Raw genomic sequence first — 18,250 nt, 5'->3', positions numbered from 1 at the left:
CTGTGTACTTCAGACTGACACTAAACTAATAGCAATCCTCCTGCCTTAGGCTGCTAAGAGCTTTGATTACTTGATTACAGGTGTGAGCAACCACACCCAGCTTTGGTGTTCCCATTTCTCTTAGCACCACACAAGTAGGATTATGTTTCCACTAAGGGGATGAGTCAGTCGAATGTTTACTCTTCCAGTCACCATGGAAGAGTAGATATGCCTGCTGTGTTTAATTAATTTGCTGTCTTGAAATAAATCTGTATGGTAATTTTATGTGGATCTTCTAAAATTTGTAGAGGTTTATTTAAAATCATGTTAGTTATTACTGAATGAAGGACAGCCGACCATAAATAAATAAATAAACAAACAAACAAATAAATAAATAAATAAATGGAGGAAGAAAATGGCAACAAATTGCTTAATTGCAGAACAAGCTAGTTTAAGAGTTAGTCCTTTTTTTTAATATACTATGGAACTTACTATGTAGCTGAGGCTGGCCTTGAACTCACAGAGATCCATCTGCCTTTGCCTCCTGAGAGCTGGGATTAAAGATGTATGCCTTTATGCCTAGCTACTTAGTCCGAGGCAGGGCTGTGTGTGTGTGTATGTGTGTGTGTGTGTGTGTGTGCATGCGCGCACACAGGCACGCTGTCGTATGCCAGCAGGTTCAAAGTTAAGTGGCTTCTGAGAGGCTGTACACATGCTCTCCTTGTGGTAATTTTAGCACATTAATCTGCTATAATTGGGGTGGTTTCTGCTGGTCCTCGCTGCTGCATAGCAAGAGGTGGCCGGGTGCAGAACATCTGCACAGTTATTCTTGGCTGCCATAGCCAAATTATTTATAATCAGAATGCAGAGCAGCTCTGTGAAGGCACACTTGATCCACACCAGAACAATGTGCCTTCCCCATTGGACAGTGAGGTTTTCCAATCCTATGTTTTGTCCAAAGGATACAAAGCTTTAAAACAGTAACAAGGCAGAAACCCATCATTTTCTTAAGCTTTAAGAACAGTAGAACATAAAGGAGAAACACAGCACTGGATTTAACAACACAGGGGGAAACCCCAGCACCCAAGACAAAAGAATACGTTAGAGGCTAATTGGTGAACACGTGGAAGCCATATTGCTTGTATGGTGAGCTCAGAAGGCCTTGTCACATTGTCTCTCTTGATCCACAGAACTCCTACAGTCAGTCACACCAGGCTCACACCTGGGTTAGGACAAGCTTCTTTCTCCCCTTTTTACACACACACACACACACACACACACACACACACACGGGGAGAGAGAGAGAGAGAGAGAGAGAGAGACAGAAGCACAGGAGACAGAGAGGATCCTGCTCTGTAGCTCAGGTTGGTTTGGAACTTGCAGTGATCCTCCTGTCTCAGCCTCTCAAATATTAGGATCCCAGCTTGCCTGGTTATTGTCCTTAGCCACTCTACCTAGATGGGAACCACATCTGTTTGTATGGAGTGGGGAATCGAGGGATTGGATGCTTTTTCCTAAAGCTTCTGGAAGTCCTGGTGTGCAGGTCAGTTAACTCCCTGCTGCTGCTCTCTCCTAACCCATGCCACCACCACAGCATGCACTTGGCCTTCTGGAGCATACCAGATCTTTGAAGGACTGCTATTGCATTCTGGGACTCAGCCCTCACTCTGCAATGCTTGTCCCTTCTTTCCATCATGATGACACGTTAATGAGGAGTCATTTTGAGATGCTTGGGGCATTTAATGCAGTTTAGATATTAGACAATAGGAAGGAAAGTTTACTTATTTCGTTGGTTATGAAAGGACATTGGAACTATCCATGAAAACCTCCATACCTTAAGCTGCGCACTGAAGTATGTACCAGGGAAATGACATGAGGTCTGGCTTGGCTTCCACAGTTACAAAAACTAAAGAGATCTATGGAGTAAGTACAAAAATAAATCTTGAACAATTTTTACAACTGGATTTTGGGGATTTGTCTTATGCATCCTGATTATATGTATGCTTGAATAATTAGGGAATTTTATTTATTTAATCACGTGCATGCTCCAGTATGTGTGTGCCTACGGGTGTACGTGGGGTCTACAGGTCTAACTCAGTGTCACTTTCTAGGATCTACTCACCTAAGCTGTGTCCCCTCTACACAACACTTCTTAACCCTCACCATTCTTATGAGCTCATGGGGTACAGTGACCGTAAGGTGAGTGTACCAGAGATAAAGGTAATACACGAAAACCTGTTGTATCCTCAGATGTGAACCTGCTGCTGCTGAGTCCACAGTGAAGGGGGATTTGTCTGTTTTCTCCAAAGGAGGACGAAGAATTGGTTCTGCCTTTTAGACTATACAAGGATAGTCTACCTTGTATAGTAGATGGATCTACCCTATACAACTTCAAAGAAAACAAGAAGCCACACCGGTGGTAAAAATTAGCTGGCTTTAATGAGTTCCATATTCATGTAATTTTCCACTCTACGTGGTCTGACATCTGTATAGACATAGAAAGTCCAAGCTTGGGACCATTGCTGTTGGACTTGGAAGAGACCAACAGAGGAACTGGAACTGTCATTAGGGAGCCCTCGACTCAGCTCCGGTCCTTCAGGAGAAGCACGTGGGAGCTTTCCAGGACTTCAGTCAGAACTAAGAGGACACAGAGGTGCTCGCATTGACAGGACTTGTAGAAACACATGTTTTTGAGCAAGCTGACAATATTGAGCTAGGTTACGTCAGCCCTGAAAAAATAAAATGATGGTATCGTTTTTTTTTGTGTGTGGGGGGGTAGTTGTTCAGGCCACCGTACTGAGGCATTCTCCACCGTAGAAGAGCCTGGGACCAAATGCTTTTAGGAGTGGGCAGCCCAGTGGATTTCACAATCAACAGAGAGAATGATTTCTGTCTTGGTGGCTTCATGGCTGTTCATATCTCACATATCAGTAAAGGGCCTAGTTGATGAGCCCAGTTCTTCACCACAGCTCACGAATGTAGCCCGAATGTTCCCAAGTCCTGACGAACTGTAGATGCCTGTGAATTAGGAGCTGTTAGCATCCCTCCACACATAAGGAAACCGGCCTGCAGGTTTCCAGTAAGACGGATGGCACAACTAAAACCAGAGTCAGCCAGGATCCTGTTACCCTTCATCTCCACTGCCCCTTAGCTGAGATACACAAATTCTACTACAACTTTCATGTTTTTGTTGTTTCTTCTTCTCCCATTTCTCCCCCGCCCCCCACCTTGAGGAAGGGTCTCCTGTAGTCCAAGCTGGCTTTGAATTTCCTATATAGCCAAAGATGACCTTGAACTACTACTCTCCCTGTCTCACCTCCGGAGAGCTGGGATTACAGGTGTGTGCTATCAGGTCTAGTTTTTCTTTTCCTGCTTCTTCAGGAGACTCTGCACCAACTTCAACTGTCAGCCTATAAGCATCATCGGTCAGTACTAACCCATTACTCTTATAGTTGGAGAAGACTACGCTTGTCTAGACTTTATGCCCTGTGCCTTATCTCTTGTGTTAAATACAGGAAGTCATGAGCTTTCTTAGGAACTGAATTACTGGATTTACCTGCACTAAGATAAGAACCCTAATCTCAGCTCTGTCTCTTGGTGTCACCAGCAAACACAAGAGCCGAAAGAACATTCTTCAAACAGGCTGGAAGTTAGAATTTCTTGGGGAGATTTCTTTAAGAAAATGTTTTAGTCTGAGACTCATTCCCAGAATGTCCACCTTAGGTGACCTGGACTGGAGCTTGGCATAAGATTTAAAAAAAAAAAAAATCTTTCTATGGCTTAGGTTTTCTTTAGGCACAGAGGCTGCAGTAAGCAGAGCCACATTTGACCTCTGAGTCCTTAACAGTGTCTGGTCACCTGACTTCAACTTCATTGCAAGATAGTTGTAAAGGATCTGCAAGTCTTTATTGGACTTCTAGCAGTTACTCAAATGGCCCTGGACACTTCCATCCTTCTGTACTTCATTAGTATGGAAAGTGGTGTTCTCAGCACGAATGACTATAAAATCAAAATCTTGACCATCTCAGAATAGCTGAAGATGCTGTATTGCAGACTTAAATATTCTGCCATTGTTTAATTCCTTATGTGAATAAATAAGCATGTCCATCTTCTTAGTATGCAAGTTTGTTTTCATCAAGAAATGGCAAAATTAAATGCATATGAAGGGATATTTTTCAAGATTTATTTTTTATTATTTTTAATTATGTATATTCCTGGGTGTGTGAGGTGGGTGTGTACATATATGTATGTATGTATGTATGTATATATGTATATACATATATACATATGTATATATATATACGTATGTATATATGTATATATATACATATGTATATATATATACAGAGGCCAGAGGTGTTAGATCTGCTGGAGCTGGAGTTACAGGCGGTTGTGACCTGCCAGATGTGAGTGTCGAGAATGGAACTAGGGTCCTCTGCAAGGGTAATATGTGCTCTTAACCACTGAGTTGCTTCTCCAGCCTCTAAAGAAGTTGTTTTAAAATTAATTTCTTTATGACTTGTTATTAGCGACCGTCTGATCCCTCTTCTTATTTTGTATATCCACATGTCGGGGAGTGCATAAATCTTCTCTGGCAAAGAGGGATTGTGAATGGGAAAGCTTTCAGATTCCCTGTTCTATGGTACCATTTGTTAGGTCTCCAGTGAATACTCTCAGGCAGTCAGCTGGCATGAAAATTTTCTTTTTTGCAAGACATGTTCATGTTGGTTGCTTCTGAAACCTCATCCCAGGTTTTAAAACTGAAGGGAATGAGGGTGTTGAGCGTAGGCATTGAAGACCATCAAATGGGAATTCAGAATGTGAACCAGGCAAGTTCTTTAAAAAAAAAAAAAAATGACACACATTCACATAAGAATGTATTCTGATCCCTACGAGGGATAGGACTTTTTTTTTTTTTCTGTACCAAAAATACATCATTTGGCCAGGCTGGGCCTATTGTTTTCCAGTCAGCAGTGCGGGTGTTACAGCTCCACGAGCAGATGCCCTCCAACTGTTCAGAGTTGGGTATTTGGGGCCAAGAGAGAAGAGGCCACCCCTTGGACAGGTGGCTGGACACACCAGTCACTGCAACCCCCTTCCTCCAAGCCTTCTGCCACCCTCTAGAGTAGCACTGGAGAGGGGGGCTGGCAGGGAGGAGATTACTGTGTGACACAATTAATATTCACAGCAGGAAAAAGCAAGTATCAGCATGCATCAACGCTGCCTTCCTTAGCACTTGCAGAGTCCACACAAAGCGTTGAAGCAGAAGCATTCATCTCAGCGCATGCAAAAGCAGCTCGACTTTACCCATCTCCATGCACCTCTCTCCTAACTAACCACAGCTCTCACTAATAAAGAGGCCTTAAGTTATAGAGACTTAGAGCTGATCCCAACGGGTAAGAGAGAGGTAGGGAGTGGAAACAAGGAAGTGGCTGGATCTCGAAGGTTAAGAACCCACACACAGGCATAGTACGTGGGCTGTCAGTTTGCAGTCCACACCATTACTGTGAGTCCTCTCTTTGGAAGAGTGCCCTCTACTTGGCTTCCTCTTCTGTAAAACGTTGATCGTAACATTTGCATCCTAATTTCTGAGGATTAAAAGACATCAAGCCTGCCAAGTGGAAAGCGAGGCACCAAATAGATGCTCAGATAAACCAATGTCTGTTGTCCTCAGCCTCGCCGCCGAAGGACCTGGCCTAACTATGAAAACTGTGTGCTTTGACACTTCTCTGTGTTTTACTAACCGATTTGCTCTTCTCAGAACTTTAAAGTATCAAGTTGCAAATTCTGCCATAGTCATGAGACCACTGAGCAGCTGTGGCCACGCAGTCCAGGCTGGGCTCCCTGTGAGGGACTGTGGGGCTAGGGCCAACCGTCTTTTAACACCTCTTGCTAATATTTGCTGAAAACAACATCTGATTATGGTGTGTAATTTTGGCTTAGATTAAATCATATCACTTTTCCCAGAAAAGGGCAATTGATAGCCAAATATAGACATTTCTTTTTCCTTTTATAATATTTTTTCCCCTGCCATTTTTAGATCCTGGGAGAGCTGCAGGGAGAGATAAGAAAACAAGCAAGCAGGGCTGTTGTTTTTGAATCTTGTTGAGATGCTTTAGCTCCATTAACTGCCTTCATTAAAGTACCTCTTTCACAATTCATCCCTAGAAAAGTTTGTCTGTTTGTCCTCCAAATAACTGTTTATGTATATTATATATAATATCATATATCATATACATTATATAATATACATATATGTATATAATGTGTATATATGTATATATATATACATACATATGGCACATACACAGCATATGTGGATACATATACACACACCTATACATACCTTTCTGATCACAACAACATAAGTAATAACTTGGCTATGCTGCCCTTTTTGCCTGGCTGTAAGGACGCTCAGAGCAGCACCTGCCACTGAATCAGAGCAAGACCCTTACGCTGGAGATCAAACCAGTGCCAGGCCAGTGCTCTATACCAGCTACTTCTGCAGCCTGTAGGCTTTTTAATTTGATTTTGTTTATTGAGACAGGATGTCACTATGTAGCTTGAGCTGGCCAGGAACTTGCAATAAAGCCAAGGCTGGCCTCAAATTCACAGTGGTCCCCCTTCGTCTGCTGAGTATTGCAGTGACAGCTGTGTAACCCCAGTTTTAAAGGCAACTCTATCCAAGCCTTAGTCTCCTCTCAGTACAATGAGGGAGTTCACACAGGCTTCCCCAGCCTGACTCAAGTCATCAGGAAATTTCCATCTGTGTTCTTTCATGGATCCGTAATTTGTTCCAGCTGCTTGTTTGAGTTTTAGATTTTGGAAGCCACTGCTTCGTGAAGGTTCAGGGACAATGTGGGAAGAAGTTAGTAATTGTAACTGGAAATACCCTATGAATTTTGATAAGGGAAATCATCATCAATCCCACTAAGTTATCCTCAGAAGAGAAATTATGCTCGGGCTGACATGGAGCCCATAAAGACAACTCTTGTGCTGATTTGAAAAATGGGAACTTCTGGAAAGGATCAAATACATATTAAATTGGTGAATCATAGCTATTGTTCTAGAAATAATATTCAAATCTAGCCAGTCTCAATCTGAGAACTCTATTTGTGATGCAAATCAAAGGATATATACCAGAAAATACTTCTGCTTGCAAACCAATGCCATTTTGCATATCATTTAGGTTGGTTACCACTTTAAATCTTTTCGGATAAAGACACAGAAGGGTAAATTGAGCGTGTATTAACCAGATTTGACAGTATTCATTTTTCTTCTGCTGCAGGTAATTATCCTGTATAATTCTCTGATGCATAAATTAAAGCCACATAAATTAGCAACGGTCTTGTTTTCCTGCATTCAGAAATTAAGACAAAATTAATCAATGGATATATTACATGTGGACATGGAGCTGATAATAAACCTCCTCTTCAAAGGAAAGGAATGGCTCCTTTTATTCTGTTTTTCCTCCATTCCCCTCTTCTGCTCTGCGCTGGTTCAGATCTCTGAGGCTCATTTGCATCAGGCACTACCAACGTGGCACTGTTTCTCAGGATGCATTGCCAGTGGCGCAGTAGGGAAAGTGCCCTTTTCGCCCCAATGGGGTACCTTTGTAGGCACTTGGCTGGAACAAGGACCCTTTTCCCTAGCTAATGTGGAAAAGCTTCTCCGTGGTTGCAATAGACTCCAGAAGAGCTACATTAATGGCCTCACTATCAACAGAGATCCTCAGCCCACATGGACAGTGTGAGATTTAGTTGCCAAGCCAAAAGACCTGGCAGCCACAACCCAGCTGAGTTATGTGGGAGCACTCTGGCTTTCCCAGCATGCTGCTGGCTGCTAGTTGCTGTGAGAACCGAAGCTCGGTGTATTTATATTCATTGCCATTGCCTGGACTTGGATCCCACCTGGCCTAGGTTTAAAGACAGGCTGCCTGCATTCTAATGGTTTTTGCAAAGCCATAATTGTATCATCTATCAGATGGCGAGAGCAATTCCTGCAGGTTATCACGAAGACTTGATGAGTTAATACACATGTCTGGAGCATCAGAAATGCTATTGAATGATAGCTATTATTGTTGGTATTATAGATTAGGTTTTTATTTAGATTGGCTGTTTCAACATGGAAGAGGATTTATGTCAATATTCAACATGAAATATGTATTCACAAAGCTGTCACTCAAGATTTTGTTTTTTTTTTTTTTGCTTTTTTACTCCCTCCTCCATTCCTCCTCCTCTCCCCCACCTCTTTTTTTTTTTGTGTGTGTGGAGCGTATTTTAAGATAAAGTTTTGCTATGTAATCCAAGTTGACCATCAGATCTGCAGAGATCCTAATGCCTCTGCTTCATGAGTGGCTTTAAAAAAAAAACATATATAGAAACTTATGTGGCTGCTAGAGAGATGACACCGCAATTAGGGGGAGGATTAGAGGTTCTCAGGACCACGATGGGGGATTGTAACTTCGGCTTCTAACTTCCACCTCTCCAATGGCACCTGCACTCGCATCAACGTACCTACCCTCTCCGACACACACATACACATAATTTAATACAAAACACATTTTTAGAAATAAAAACTTACACGAGTGGTTTAGCCAGTGGTTAGTCTCCCCAGTGAGATTATAAAAGAGTGTGACTGGTATCCTGAAGGAGGAGCTGCCATGGCCCTCTCTCTGTCTTTCACTTAGTGCCTGCAGCCTGGAGACTATATTCACACTTAGGGAAACATCTTGACAGAGCCCGTTAGCTTCCTCTGTGGCTATTTTCTTCCATCAGCAGGGAAAAGGCATTTTTACAACAGAAAGCAAAATAAATAAGAAAACATCTGGAAAACATCTCACTGTGGAGAAAAACTCACCGAAGATAACAAGAAAAGAAAGTGACCCTCAAACGCAAAGAGCACCACGTGTTGTTGCTGTGCTATTTTAGGGCAAAGGCAAGATGACATGATTAAAGGGACAGACCTCATGAGAGCCTGAAACAGAGCGATTCCTGAGCCCTCTTTCCTAATCATAGGGAAAAAAAAAGTGCTCTGAGAGCATCAGATAGAAAATAGTCACCTCAGACCCACCCTGAAGTTTGGCTATAGTTATTGAGGAGGAAAAGCAGGAAGAACAAATCAGCCTCCTTCCAGCTTTAGGCAGGCTTTCCCTGCCCAGGCTAGTGAGGTGGGCAGGCCTAAGTGGAGAGAGGGGGAGGGAGGCAGGGCAGCAGTTGGAGTCAGTGCTCACCCATCCTTTTCTACACGTGGACTTTCAGATCTTGGGCAAACCGGTTCACCTTTCCTTTTTCTTTTGAGGCCTCTATATCCCAGGCTGGCGCCCCCATCTCCTCTGTAGCTGAGGATGAAATGGCACCCTCCATCCCACTATCCCACTGCTCTCACCTGCCAAGTACAGGGGCTGTGCGTGTGGGCTGCCACGTGTGGTTTACGCTTTTTGATTTGTGAAATCAGAAGCATTGATATTACAACAGTGGATGGTTCTATGTTTAGATGAGTGGTGGAAGGGACCGGGGAGATGGTTCAGTTGGTAAAGTGCTTGCTGCTCAAGAATGAGGACCTGGGTTCGGATTCCCAGCACTCATATGTCTGGCGTTCTGTGCTTGGAATCCCAGCAGCAAGGAGGCAGAGACTGGAAAATCCCTGAGCTTGCAGGCCAGGGTAAGACCCTGTCTTAAAACACAAGCTGGAGAAGTGATGAGGGAGATAGCTAACAGTGACCTCTGACCTTTACACATACTTCCACTTATATGTTTGCATGAACACACACACACACACACACACACACACACACACACACATACACACACACACGTGTGCCACACAAAATAAGGTAAATAGGACAGTGGAGGTAAGAATTGTAAATTGTAAAAAACTGAATAAAGCAAAAGTCTCTTCACTTAGACTAATATTATTAGTCTGGGCTTCAGGAAGTTCTCTGGAATCTGCTGGTTCAATGTTGGCCTGGCTGGTTGGAAACTCCTCCTCCAGGCCAACCTTTCCCCCTTCCTAACTGCCTCCTCCCCAACAAACCAATGGCGAAACACATCCACCAGCTTCTGACGGAAAACCCAAGAATGAAGCCTGGCATCCTGGCTCCTACTTGTCCTATCAAACTTTGGAGGCTGAGGCTGGATGGTTGCTGTGCATTTGAGACCAGTGGGGATTCCAGGGTAAAATCTTGTCTCAAGGATATGGGGTGGGTGGGAGGGATGGGGATGGGTTTCTTAGTCCATGCAGAACTGGAGAAAGAGATGGGAGCCAAATCTGGACTGGTTTCTACCACAGACCACTGTCCTCTTATCTACCTCACTCTGGGAACAGCTGAAAGGCCTCATTCTGCATTTGTTAGAACCAGGGTTATTTATTGTTAGGTGACAAATCATCCCACACATGCAGTGGCCTGCAACAACCACAGTGAGTCATGAACTTCAGACAGCGTTGGACCCCGGCCTCCTATCAGTCAGATGGCAGTAGGTGACGGAATGGCAAGGACCAGTGTTGCCAATGGCTGACTGGGACCCGCTCTCTCTTCTCAAAGTCTCAGGTCTGTCTATGTGGTCAGCTAGCTTGGGCTTCCCCACAGCTGAGACACTTTGCACGCTGGCTCCCAGCTTCAGGAGCTGTTGTTTCAGCTGACAGATGGAAGTTGAATTACCTCTTAGGAAGAGGTGCGGTGGTATTTGTAATCCCAGCACTCAGGAGGCTGTCATAGGGCGACTGCCACAAGTTTGAGGCCACCAGACTACAGAGTGAACTCTAGGCCAGCCTGGGCTGTATAATAAGATACTTTGTCAAAAAAAAAAACAAACCAGCAAAATTACATTTTATGATCTACACTTAGAAGATCTGTTCTAAACCAGGAATAACAGTATATTCCTATTACTTCAGCTGGCCGGTGGCTGGCAGGATGACTGTAAGTTCAAGACCTTTATCAAGTTGTAGGCTACCCTGGAATGCTCAGTGAGGCATCAGACAATGATAATGAAAACAATAACAACGACAGTAAAACAACCAACACCATAAAGGTCATATTCTCTCTTGATCATGAATGTTGCAGTTTTGAAGGGACAGAAATAGACCCTTATCTCTCCAGTGAATGAGTAGCAGAATTCTCCCTTGTAGGAAGATGGTATGGGGAAGGAGATAATGCTGAGGCTATCTCCGTTATGTACCTCAGGGTACAGCTGCAGTAAGTCAGTTCTTGGCCCCAATAATGGTGTTTTTGTGCAGTGGGCTTGCTCTCTGGACAATTAACTTCTACCACGGTGAAGCGGGTAGCTATCTGAAGCCTCTTTCTTTCCTTTGTACCTTCATGACTTAGCACCATTTGTTAAACTTCCTAAAAATCTCAAGCATTCACTTCTGTTCTATCAAATGCTACCATCCGTCACTGAAGGCAACATAGTTAGAGTGCTGAGCATATCCACAGTAGCTCTCAACAGCCTCATGACTTCCTGTGGCAGCTGCAGGGGTTGTACTTGGTTGGGTCACTGTCACATCGGCTACTGCCCCAGCCTCCTTTGGGGTGACTTCCTGTATTGACATTTGGAACCTGGAAATACCATTTCCCAGAACCTCTGCAGAGGAGTCTCCACCAGACTCTTATGAGCTCTGAAGGTAGATGTGAGTGGGAAGGTGAAAATGTTGCTTTTCTGTGGCTGTTTTAATGAATGACCATATAGCCACGCATATATGAGCTTATAGCTCTTGAGGACCGAGGTCTGAAATGGGTCTTACTAGATGCAAATCAAGACACTGGCAAGCCTATGTTTCTTTCTGGAGCCCATGTAGGAAAATCTGTTTCCTTGTCTCTTCTAGCTTCAAGGGTCTTCCTGCATTCCTTCTCCCAGTCCTCCTTCCCTTAACTTCAAAAGCAATAACTTTGTGTGGCTCCGACCATTCTTTCAGAAAGCCATTTGTTTTCTTTGCTTTTAAGGACTGAATTAGTTAGACTGCACCCAGGTGAAAATCCAGGCTAACACTAAGTCCTTGACCTAATCATATGGGCAAAGCCTCTTTTGTCACATAGGGCATTGGCTTTGTGGGTTCCAGAGACTTGACATGGGCATCTTTAAAGAGAGGCAGAATCATTATTTTGCATACTATTCTGGATCAGCCACCATACTGTCTGGTTTTCCCTCCTGGCAGCTGTTTCCTAGCCATGCCAATGGCGTATCAGATCACCAGGTGGCTTCTTGATACTGAATCAGACAGTAGGGATATTTATAGCTCTGCTACACATGTGGTTTGCAGCGTGTAACCTGTGTGTGTGCCTAGCCTTCTTCCGGGTAGCACATGCTACAACTGAACCCTGGTAAATGTTGGGTCCCCCTCATGTTTGTCTGTCATCTGAGATCTACCTCCCCCTTTTCTACGCTCCATTTGTTCCTAAGGGTGAGGCATCACTAAGACAATTCTAAGTTAGACTACAGCTAATGAAGAACATGAATCATATCCACATGGCTAACGCTACCAGTAGCCTCACGAACTAATAGAATGATGTAGTTATGCCATTTAAGGATCAGCCTTGAGCTTGTCTGTCAGCAGGGTACCCAGTGTGGGAACACATTAATTGGAAGGGAAACTGTTCACGTCAAGGTCATTCTCGAACTTCATGTGTTACAAAGAACAAAGAAACCAAGTGCCACGTGAGGATTAACCTCTTGGGAGTTGGTCTAGCTCCAGGAATACACAGTCCCGGGCTGTGTATCGATCCATGTTGCCCTGTCCCCTTGTGCTCTTTCGTCTTTTCCAAAGCACTCCTGAAGGGTGAAGCTCTACTCAGACAAGCTGAAGAGAATGTAGTCATTGTTCCTTGGTCTCCCTTCAGAACAACCAGCTTGTTAAGGAGGAGCACACTCCCAGGGCTGCAAAGGAAAGCCAGTAGCATCAAGCCCAAAGCAAAGCAAAAACACAAGGAATTGTTAAAAGGCATTGTTTGTTTCTACAGGTAAGGTGTTTTGTAGTGTGTCCGTGGCTCAACCTTGCTATGATATCACTGTCGTTTATAATCGCTTTTTCACAACTGTTCCCAGGTGACCTTCCCTGCTGGGCCGGCCTTCTCATCGCACTGCCCTTCACTAACTTCTGTTAGGTTCCTGCTCTTAAATTCCAGCTTGCAAGTTGTTAATTCGTAGCTGATGCCTTCTATTGGCTAGGCACAAACCACAGGGGCACAGGAATAAACCGAACAGCCCATCTGAGCCCCCAGGGAGCCCACTGGTCTTTTTAGCTGGTAGTCTCTCTTTTTCCTTCCATTCATCTTTCCTAAGAGGCACAGCTTTCTCTGACCTGCCTAGGGTGACCACCCTCATACTGTCCAAACCTCAAATGCTTTTGAGTGAAGAAGTGTATTTGATATCAATAGCCGTCTTACAACAGTATCAACAAATGCAGGGCTATGATTTGAGCGTGGTTCCCATGTCCTCCAAGGGTCCCAGACTGGCACTATTTGAAAGGGGTGACACTTTTGGAGGTTGGAACCTCGTGGAAGGTCCCTATGCTAACTGAAAGCACGTTCTCTGAAGGGAGTGTGGGATTCTAGGCTCTCCCTGCCTGTGGTTCAAGATGTCTTCATTTGCTTACTATTCGCTCCTCTAATAACTACCTTCATATGAGGTTTTGCCATCAAGAGGTGCTCTCACCAGACCCCTGTAATACCATCTGGCCTTTTAGCCTTCCAAATTGTGAGCTACACAAGCACCCTGTTTCAGGTATGTTGTTATTATGACAAAGAACCAGTTAATACATGGGGCTAACCAAGCCATGTAGTCACCCTATGGTTTCTTCCTTCTTCTCTGCCGGACTGCACTTCCTGGAAGGTATAATTGATATTTTATGCTTTTACATTGAAGGAGAAGTCTCACTCTGGTGAGATCCCAAGTACTTGCTCAAGGAAAACATGCATAAGCAGGAGAAAAAGGAAAAATAGTATTGCCCTACATTATCTAATAGTGGACTCAAGAAATCTACTTCAGAATTAAAACTGATTGGTAATCAATTTTTATATGTATTTTAGAATAGTGTAAAATTTGCACAGTGCTTGAAAAACATCTGAAAACCCATTCTCTTTGTTTAAAGCTTGCTTCATCCTCTGGCTGGGAGCTCAGTTTAGTCCTATGGAAGACAACATAGAAAATACTGCATCTCATTTTCTTTCACGGAAAAAAATTCCAATTTCCTTTTTCATTAGTGTTAATGAATGTAAAAGCATTCAACGCTTCCTCCCTTGCCCATCGTTGTCATGTAAACAAAGAACAATAAAATAAACTGGATAGATTTCCTCTCTTGACAGTAGTCTGGGTTCCTTGAGGGAAAATCCTCGAGGGTAAACAAATCCTTAGAAGGAGGGAAAACCCTCAATGAGTAAATGAATCCTTACTAGATAGCTGCCACACTCTGAAAAACACCTATTATTTCCAGGGAATGTTTCCAACTCAAATGGGATAAGCCTACTGTGACCAAATCAACCAAACAAAGACCTAGACCAATAGCCCAGAGAGGAAGCCTGTGTGTGTGTGTGTGTGTGTGTGTGTGTGTGTGTGTGTGTGTGCGCATAGGAGGGTGTTTCTGAATTAGCTTGCTCAAGATATGGGATGGGCTGTTCCATAGAGCCCCCTCGAAGTCGTGTACATCGAAGTTTTCAGAGGCAGTATGCTGCCCAGAGAAACTGAATACAGTCTGACAGCTGAGAGGAATGAGGCCCACAGCACGGCTCCGCTGGGGTACAGAGCTACAGCTTCATAATCCTTTCCCTTTAGTGAACACATCTTCCCAATAGTGGCATTGTGAGTTGTCTGCACAACAACCTCTCCAAGATACCATTCCATACTGAGGTTTGTCTTTTCGGAACCAATTACTTGCCTATCTGTGCCTCCTCCCCCACCCCACCCCAACTCCCTTGACCCATTGTCTGATTTCAGTTGGTATTCTTTTCTGGTTGAATGGCCTCAAACACAAGCTGCCCCCCTCCGCCCCATCATCACCACCACCACTAGGGAGGAGCTTTTCTTGGTAGATGAGAATAACCCTGGTAAAAGATCTGTTTGCAAACATGAAGCCCCTGCTCAGTGCTAGGCACAGGAAGCCCAGATGAAAAAATGAGTCTGCTATTGCCTGAGGATCAGCCATTGTGCAGATAAAATGACTTTCGCTTCCACTCGTACTTCCTCTCACAGAAAGCAAGAGACAGTCTTTAGACTTGTTGCTTCTTTTTAGAATAAAAAAGACTGCATTTTAATTTTTTTCCAATCCTTTGAATGAATGGATGCTAAAATAAAGCACTTGTTTGCAAACCCTTTAACCCAAAGGACCACTGTAAGAAAGCTCTGATCATAAAACATGAAATCTGAAAGCTATATTGTCCACTCTCTACAGCTGCCCTTCTCTGGGTCTCTTAACAGAAGTGGGGTAATAAGGTGAGCTCACTATGTAACAGAGAGGGGCTGGGGAGATGGCTCATCCAGTAAAGTTCTTGTCACACAAACGTGGGGACCTGACTTTGAATCCCAGGACCCCTGTGAAAAGCTGGGCATGGTGGTGCCTACCTGTGATCTTAGGACCAAGAAAGCAGGGACAGGGAAACCCCTAGAACTCCTGGGCCAGTTAATTGTGCTGAATTGGTGAGCAACAGGTTCAGTAAGACTGTCTTAAATTATAAGGTGAAGACTGGCAGAAACCATCTGAACAGACACACACACACACACACACACACACACATTTTCGAATACACAGGGAGGGGCAGGGAGAGGGGGGAGGAGAACAACAGCAGCCATCTGGTTACATTTAGAAGGAGGTACATGGCGGATGCTGTCGCACAGCCCTGGGTCTCTCCTGGCAGGGGGAGCTTCACATTAGTGAAGGAAGATTCAGTCAGCACACCTGCCAGGACCCCATTCCAAAGGCTGAAGCCTGGATGCTTATATGGGTGTAGTTCCTAAGATCCAAACAATAGACATGAAAACCTCCGCCTAGCCCACTTGGGACATTTCATCCCCTGAAAGGGAACAAGTCCCTTCTCTGCTGGAAATAACTCTACTTTGTAATTGAGCAAAGGAAAGAAGCCATTTATGGAACCTGTGTTTGGGTAACTGGGATTCCAGGCAAGGCCTCTGGCCATGCTTTCAGTTTCCCCCCTCTCTTTATATTTATACTGAGGACAAAACATTCATAGCAAAAACATCTCCTATCAGAGTGTCAGAGGAAGAGAGCAACAACACCCATCAGGGGGCTTTTGGAAAGGCAACTCATGTGATTTGTTTTGACTAAACATATTTCTCCAGTGTTCTTTTTCAGATGGTTGGGTGCAATCAGCTTTCGGATGGCAAATGTACTTCAAAGCCACCCTGTGGCTGTATGTCCATGGATGGGACCTGAGAAGGCTGGAGGTCTGATGTTGGTTGGAGGTCGGACTGAGCAGCAGATAAGCCGCTGTCACCACAGGCAGATACCCCCCCCCCCCCCCCTGCAATTTATCCCCACCGAGGAGAGTGGCTACTGGCTGCTTTACAATTAATTGCTGGAGACTAGATTGAGGGTTCTGGTTCTCTGCAGGAGCTGTGCCCTGACCGCTCCTGCTGTACAGCAGATAGAAGGCCCTTATGAATGGGACTCCTGGGGCTGCCTAAAGTAGGCTAGTAGGAATACTGAGGGTGGGAAGGAGGAGGCAGGCAAACCTGACCCAAAAAACTCTCCCCAAACAAAACCAACCAACCAACCCACCAACATCAAAAACAAAACAAAAAAAGGAAGAGATGAGTGAGCCAGGAAACAATGGGCGGGGGCTCATATTTGTAAGGGAAGAGCCTGGCAGAAAAGCAGCCTGCTGTTTTGTTTTGTTTTGTTTTGTTTTTTTTTTTTTTTTTAAGACAGCCACACTGTTTCCCTGGCTGAAGTGCTGACATTTCTTCACAGTCATTCATTCAACATATCCAGAGCCCACAGGCTGTGAATCCCACTCTGCCCTACCCCCACTCCACAAAATCCCCCGCCAGCTTCTCTGGGGTTTTGTCATGTTTTCTCCCGCAGCAGCTGTCACTGTCTACAGTCCTGTCTTTTCCACACCTGAATGAACGGCTTAGGGAATTTCAACGCCTGTTCCTTTCTACAGCGAGGGGTCTGTACCGCTACCGGCGAATCTGTGGGAGGGAGCTATGAGGTAATAAATAGCCCGAGGCAGGAGAACTACAGAAACCGACCTTCAATACCGCAGACACCTGCTGGGGCTGGAGTGTTCCCCAGGGGTGACCCTGTACCCAAGTCCTTCCAAACAGGTGGGCCGCAAGAGCAACACATTCCCTCTGACTTGCCCTCTTCCCCTTCTCACCGGCCGGCTTCACGTGGCCAATTCGGAGCCGCTGGGTCCCAGCCAAGCTCAATCGCTCAGTCTGGAGGCACGCGAAGCCCTGGGAAATTGTGATCCTTCCTCTGAGTTGGATCACCCATCGCGGCTGGGTGCCCGGAAGTCTTCCGAGAGAGCCGGGGGTTCACCCGCGGACGCTCACGCGCCGCTTCTCCCACCTCTCAGGTGATCCTCGGTCCCCGACAAGCCCAACCCTAGGTAGGCGCCAGAGGCTTCTGTGACCTTCTCAACCGGTCCCTCCGCGGTCCGGGACACCTTTCGGATCTGCCTGCCCCTCTCACTTAGCAACTTCCCATCTCCTCCCAGCCGGCATCGGACTCCCCACCCCCGATTCGCCAGGACCGAGGAAGCCCAGACGCCCAGGGGTTGTCATTCAAGCTCGGGACACCCCTCCCGTGCCCCCACCTCATCCCCAGGGAAAACCAAATCAGGCGTGGAGGACATCTCTAAGAGGCGCAGGCACCTACCTGCCGAGAACGCTCCTGGTGCCCGGAGACGCTTAGTACCGGGTGGCATGTACCACCTCGGCACCCACGCGCCGCCCCTCGCTGCCCCGCGCCTCCGGCTCCGCACACAGCCGGCGCTCGCTCCTCCCAGCCCGCAGGGAAAGGGCAGCGGGTGACAGTCGTGGCCCCAAGCGCTCGGGAGTCGCTCCAGCGGCCGCGGCGCCGGGTGAAGTTGCGGGGTCCAGGGGACGCGCGGGTGGCGGAGCGCGGAGCGAACGCGGCGGCGGAGAGGGCGGCGGGGAGGCGCGCGAGAGCGAGCGAGCGAGCGAGCGAACGCGGGGGCTGGCGCGTCACCCGCGCGGGGAGGGAAAGAAGGGGAGGAGGAGGAGGAGGAGGGCGGGTGGAGACAGCTGCCTGATGGTCCCCTCGGCCCCGACTCCTTCGGGCTGCGCTTGGGTGT

At 45.7% G+C, this 18,250-nt stretch overlaps 1 protein-coding gene across 1 annotated transcript in view; it reads right to left on the bottom strand.

Moving 5' to 3' along the window:
* The window catches only part of Ripor2 (RHO family interacting cell polarization regulator 2), a 79,933-nt gene extending 62,004 nt beyond the window's left edge, over nt 1-17,929 (bottom strand). The window contains exon 1 of the mRNA XM_055614514.1: nt 17,812-17,929. Coding sequence (XP_055470489.1) covers nt 17,812-17,860 — 49 coding nt within the window. The 5' untranslated portion in view covers nt 17,861-17,929. The remainder of the gene's footprint in view (nt 1-17,811) is intronic.
* Nucleotides 17,930-18,250: the final 321 nt, after the last annotated feature.

This window comes from Psammomys obesus, unplaced genomic scaffold (genome assembly GCF_907164565.1).
Source record: "Psammomys obesus unplaced genomic scaffold, mPsaObe1.curated_primary_1811, whole genome shotgun sequence".
Classification (NCBI taxonomy): domain Eukaryota; kingdom Metazoa; phylum Chordata; class Mammalia; order Rodentia; family Muridae; genus Psammomys; species Psammomys obesus.
This window is presented reverse-complemented; position numbering and strand designations above follow the sequence as displayed.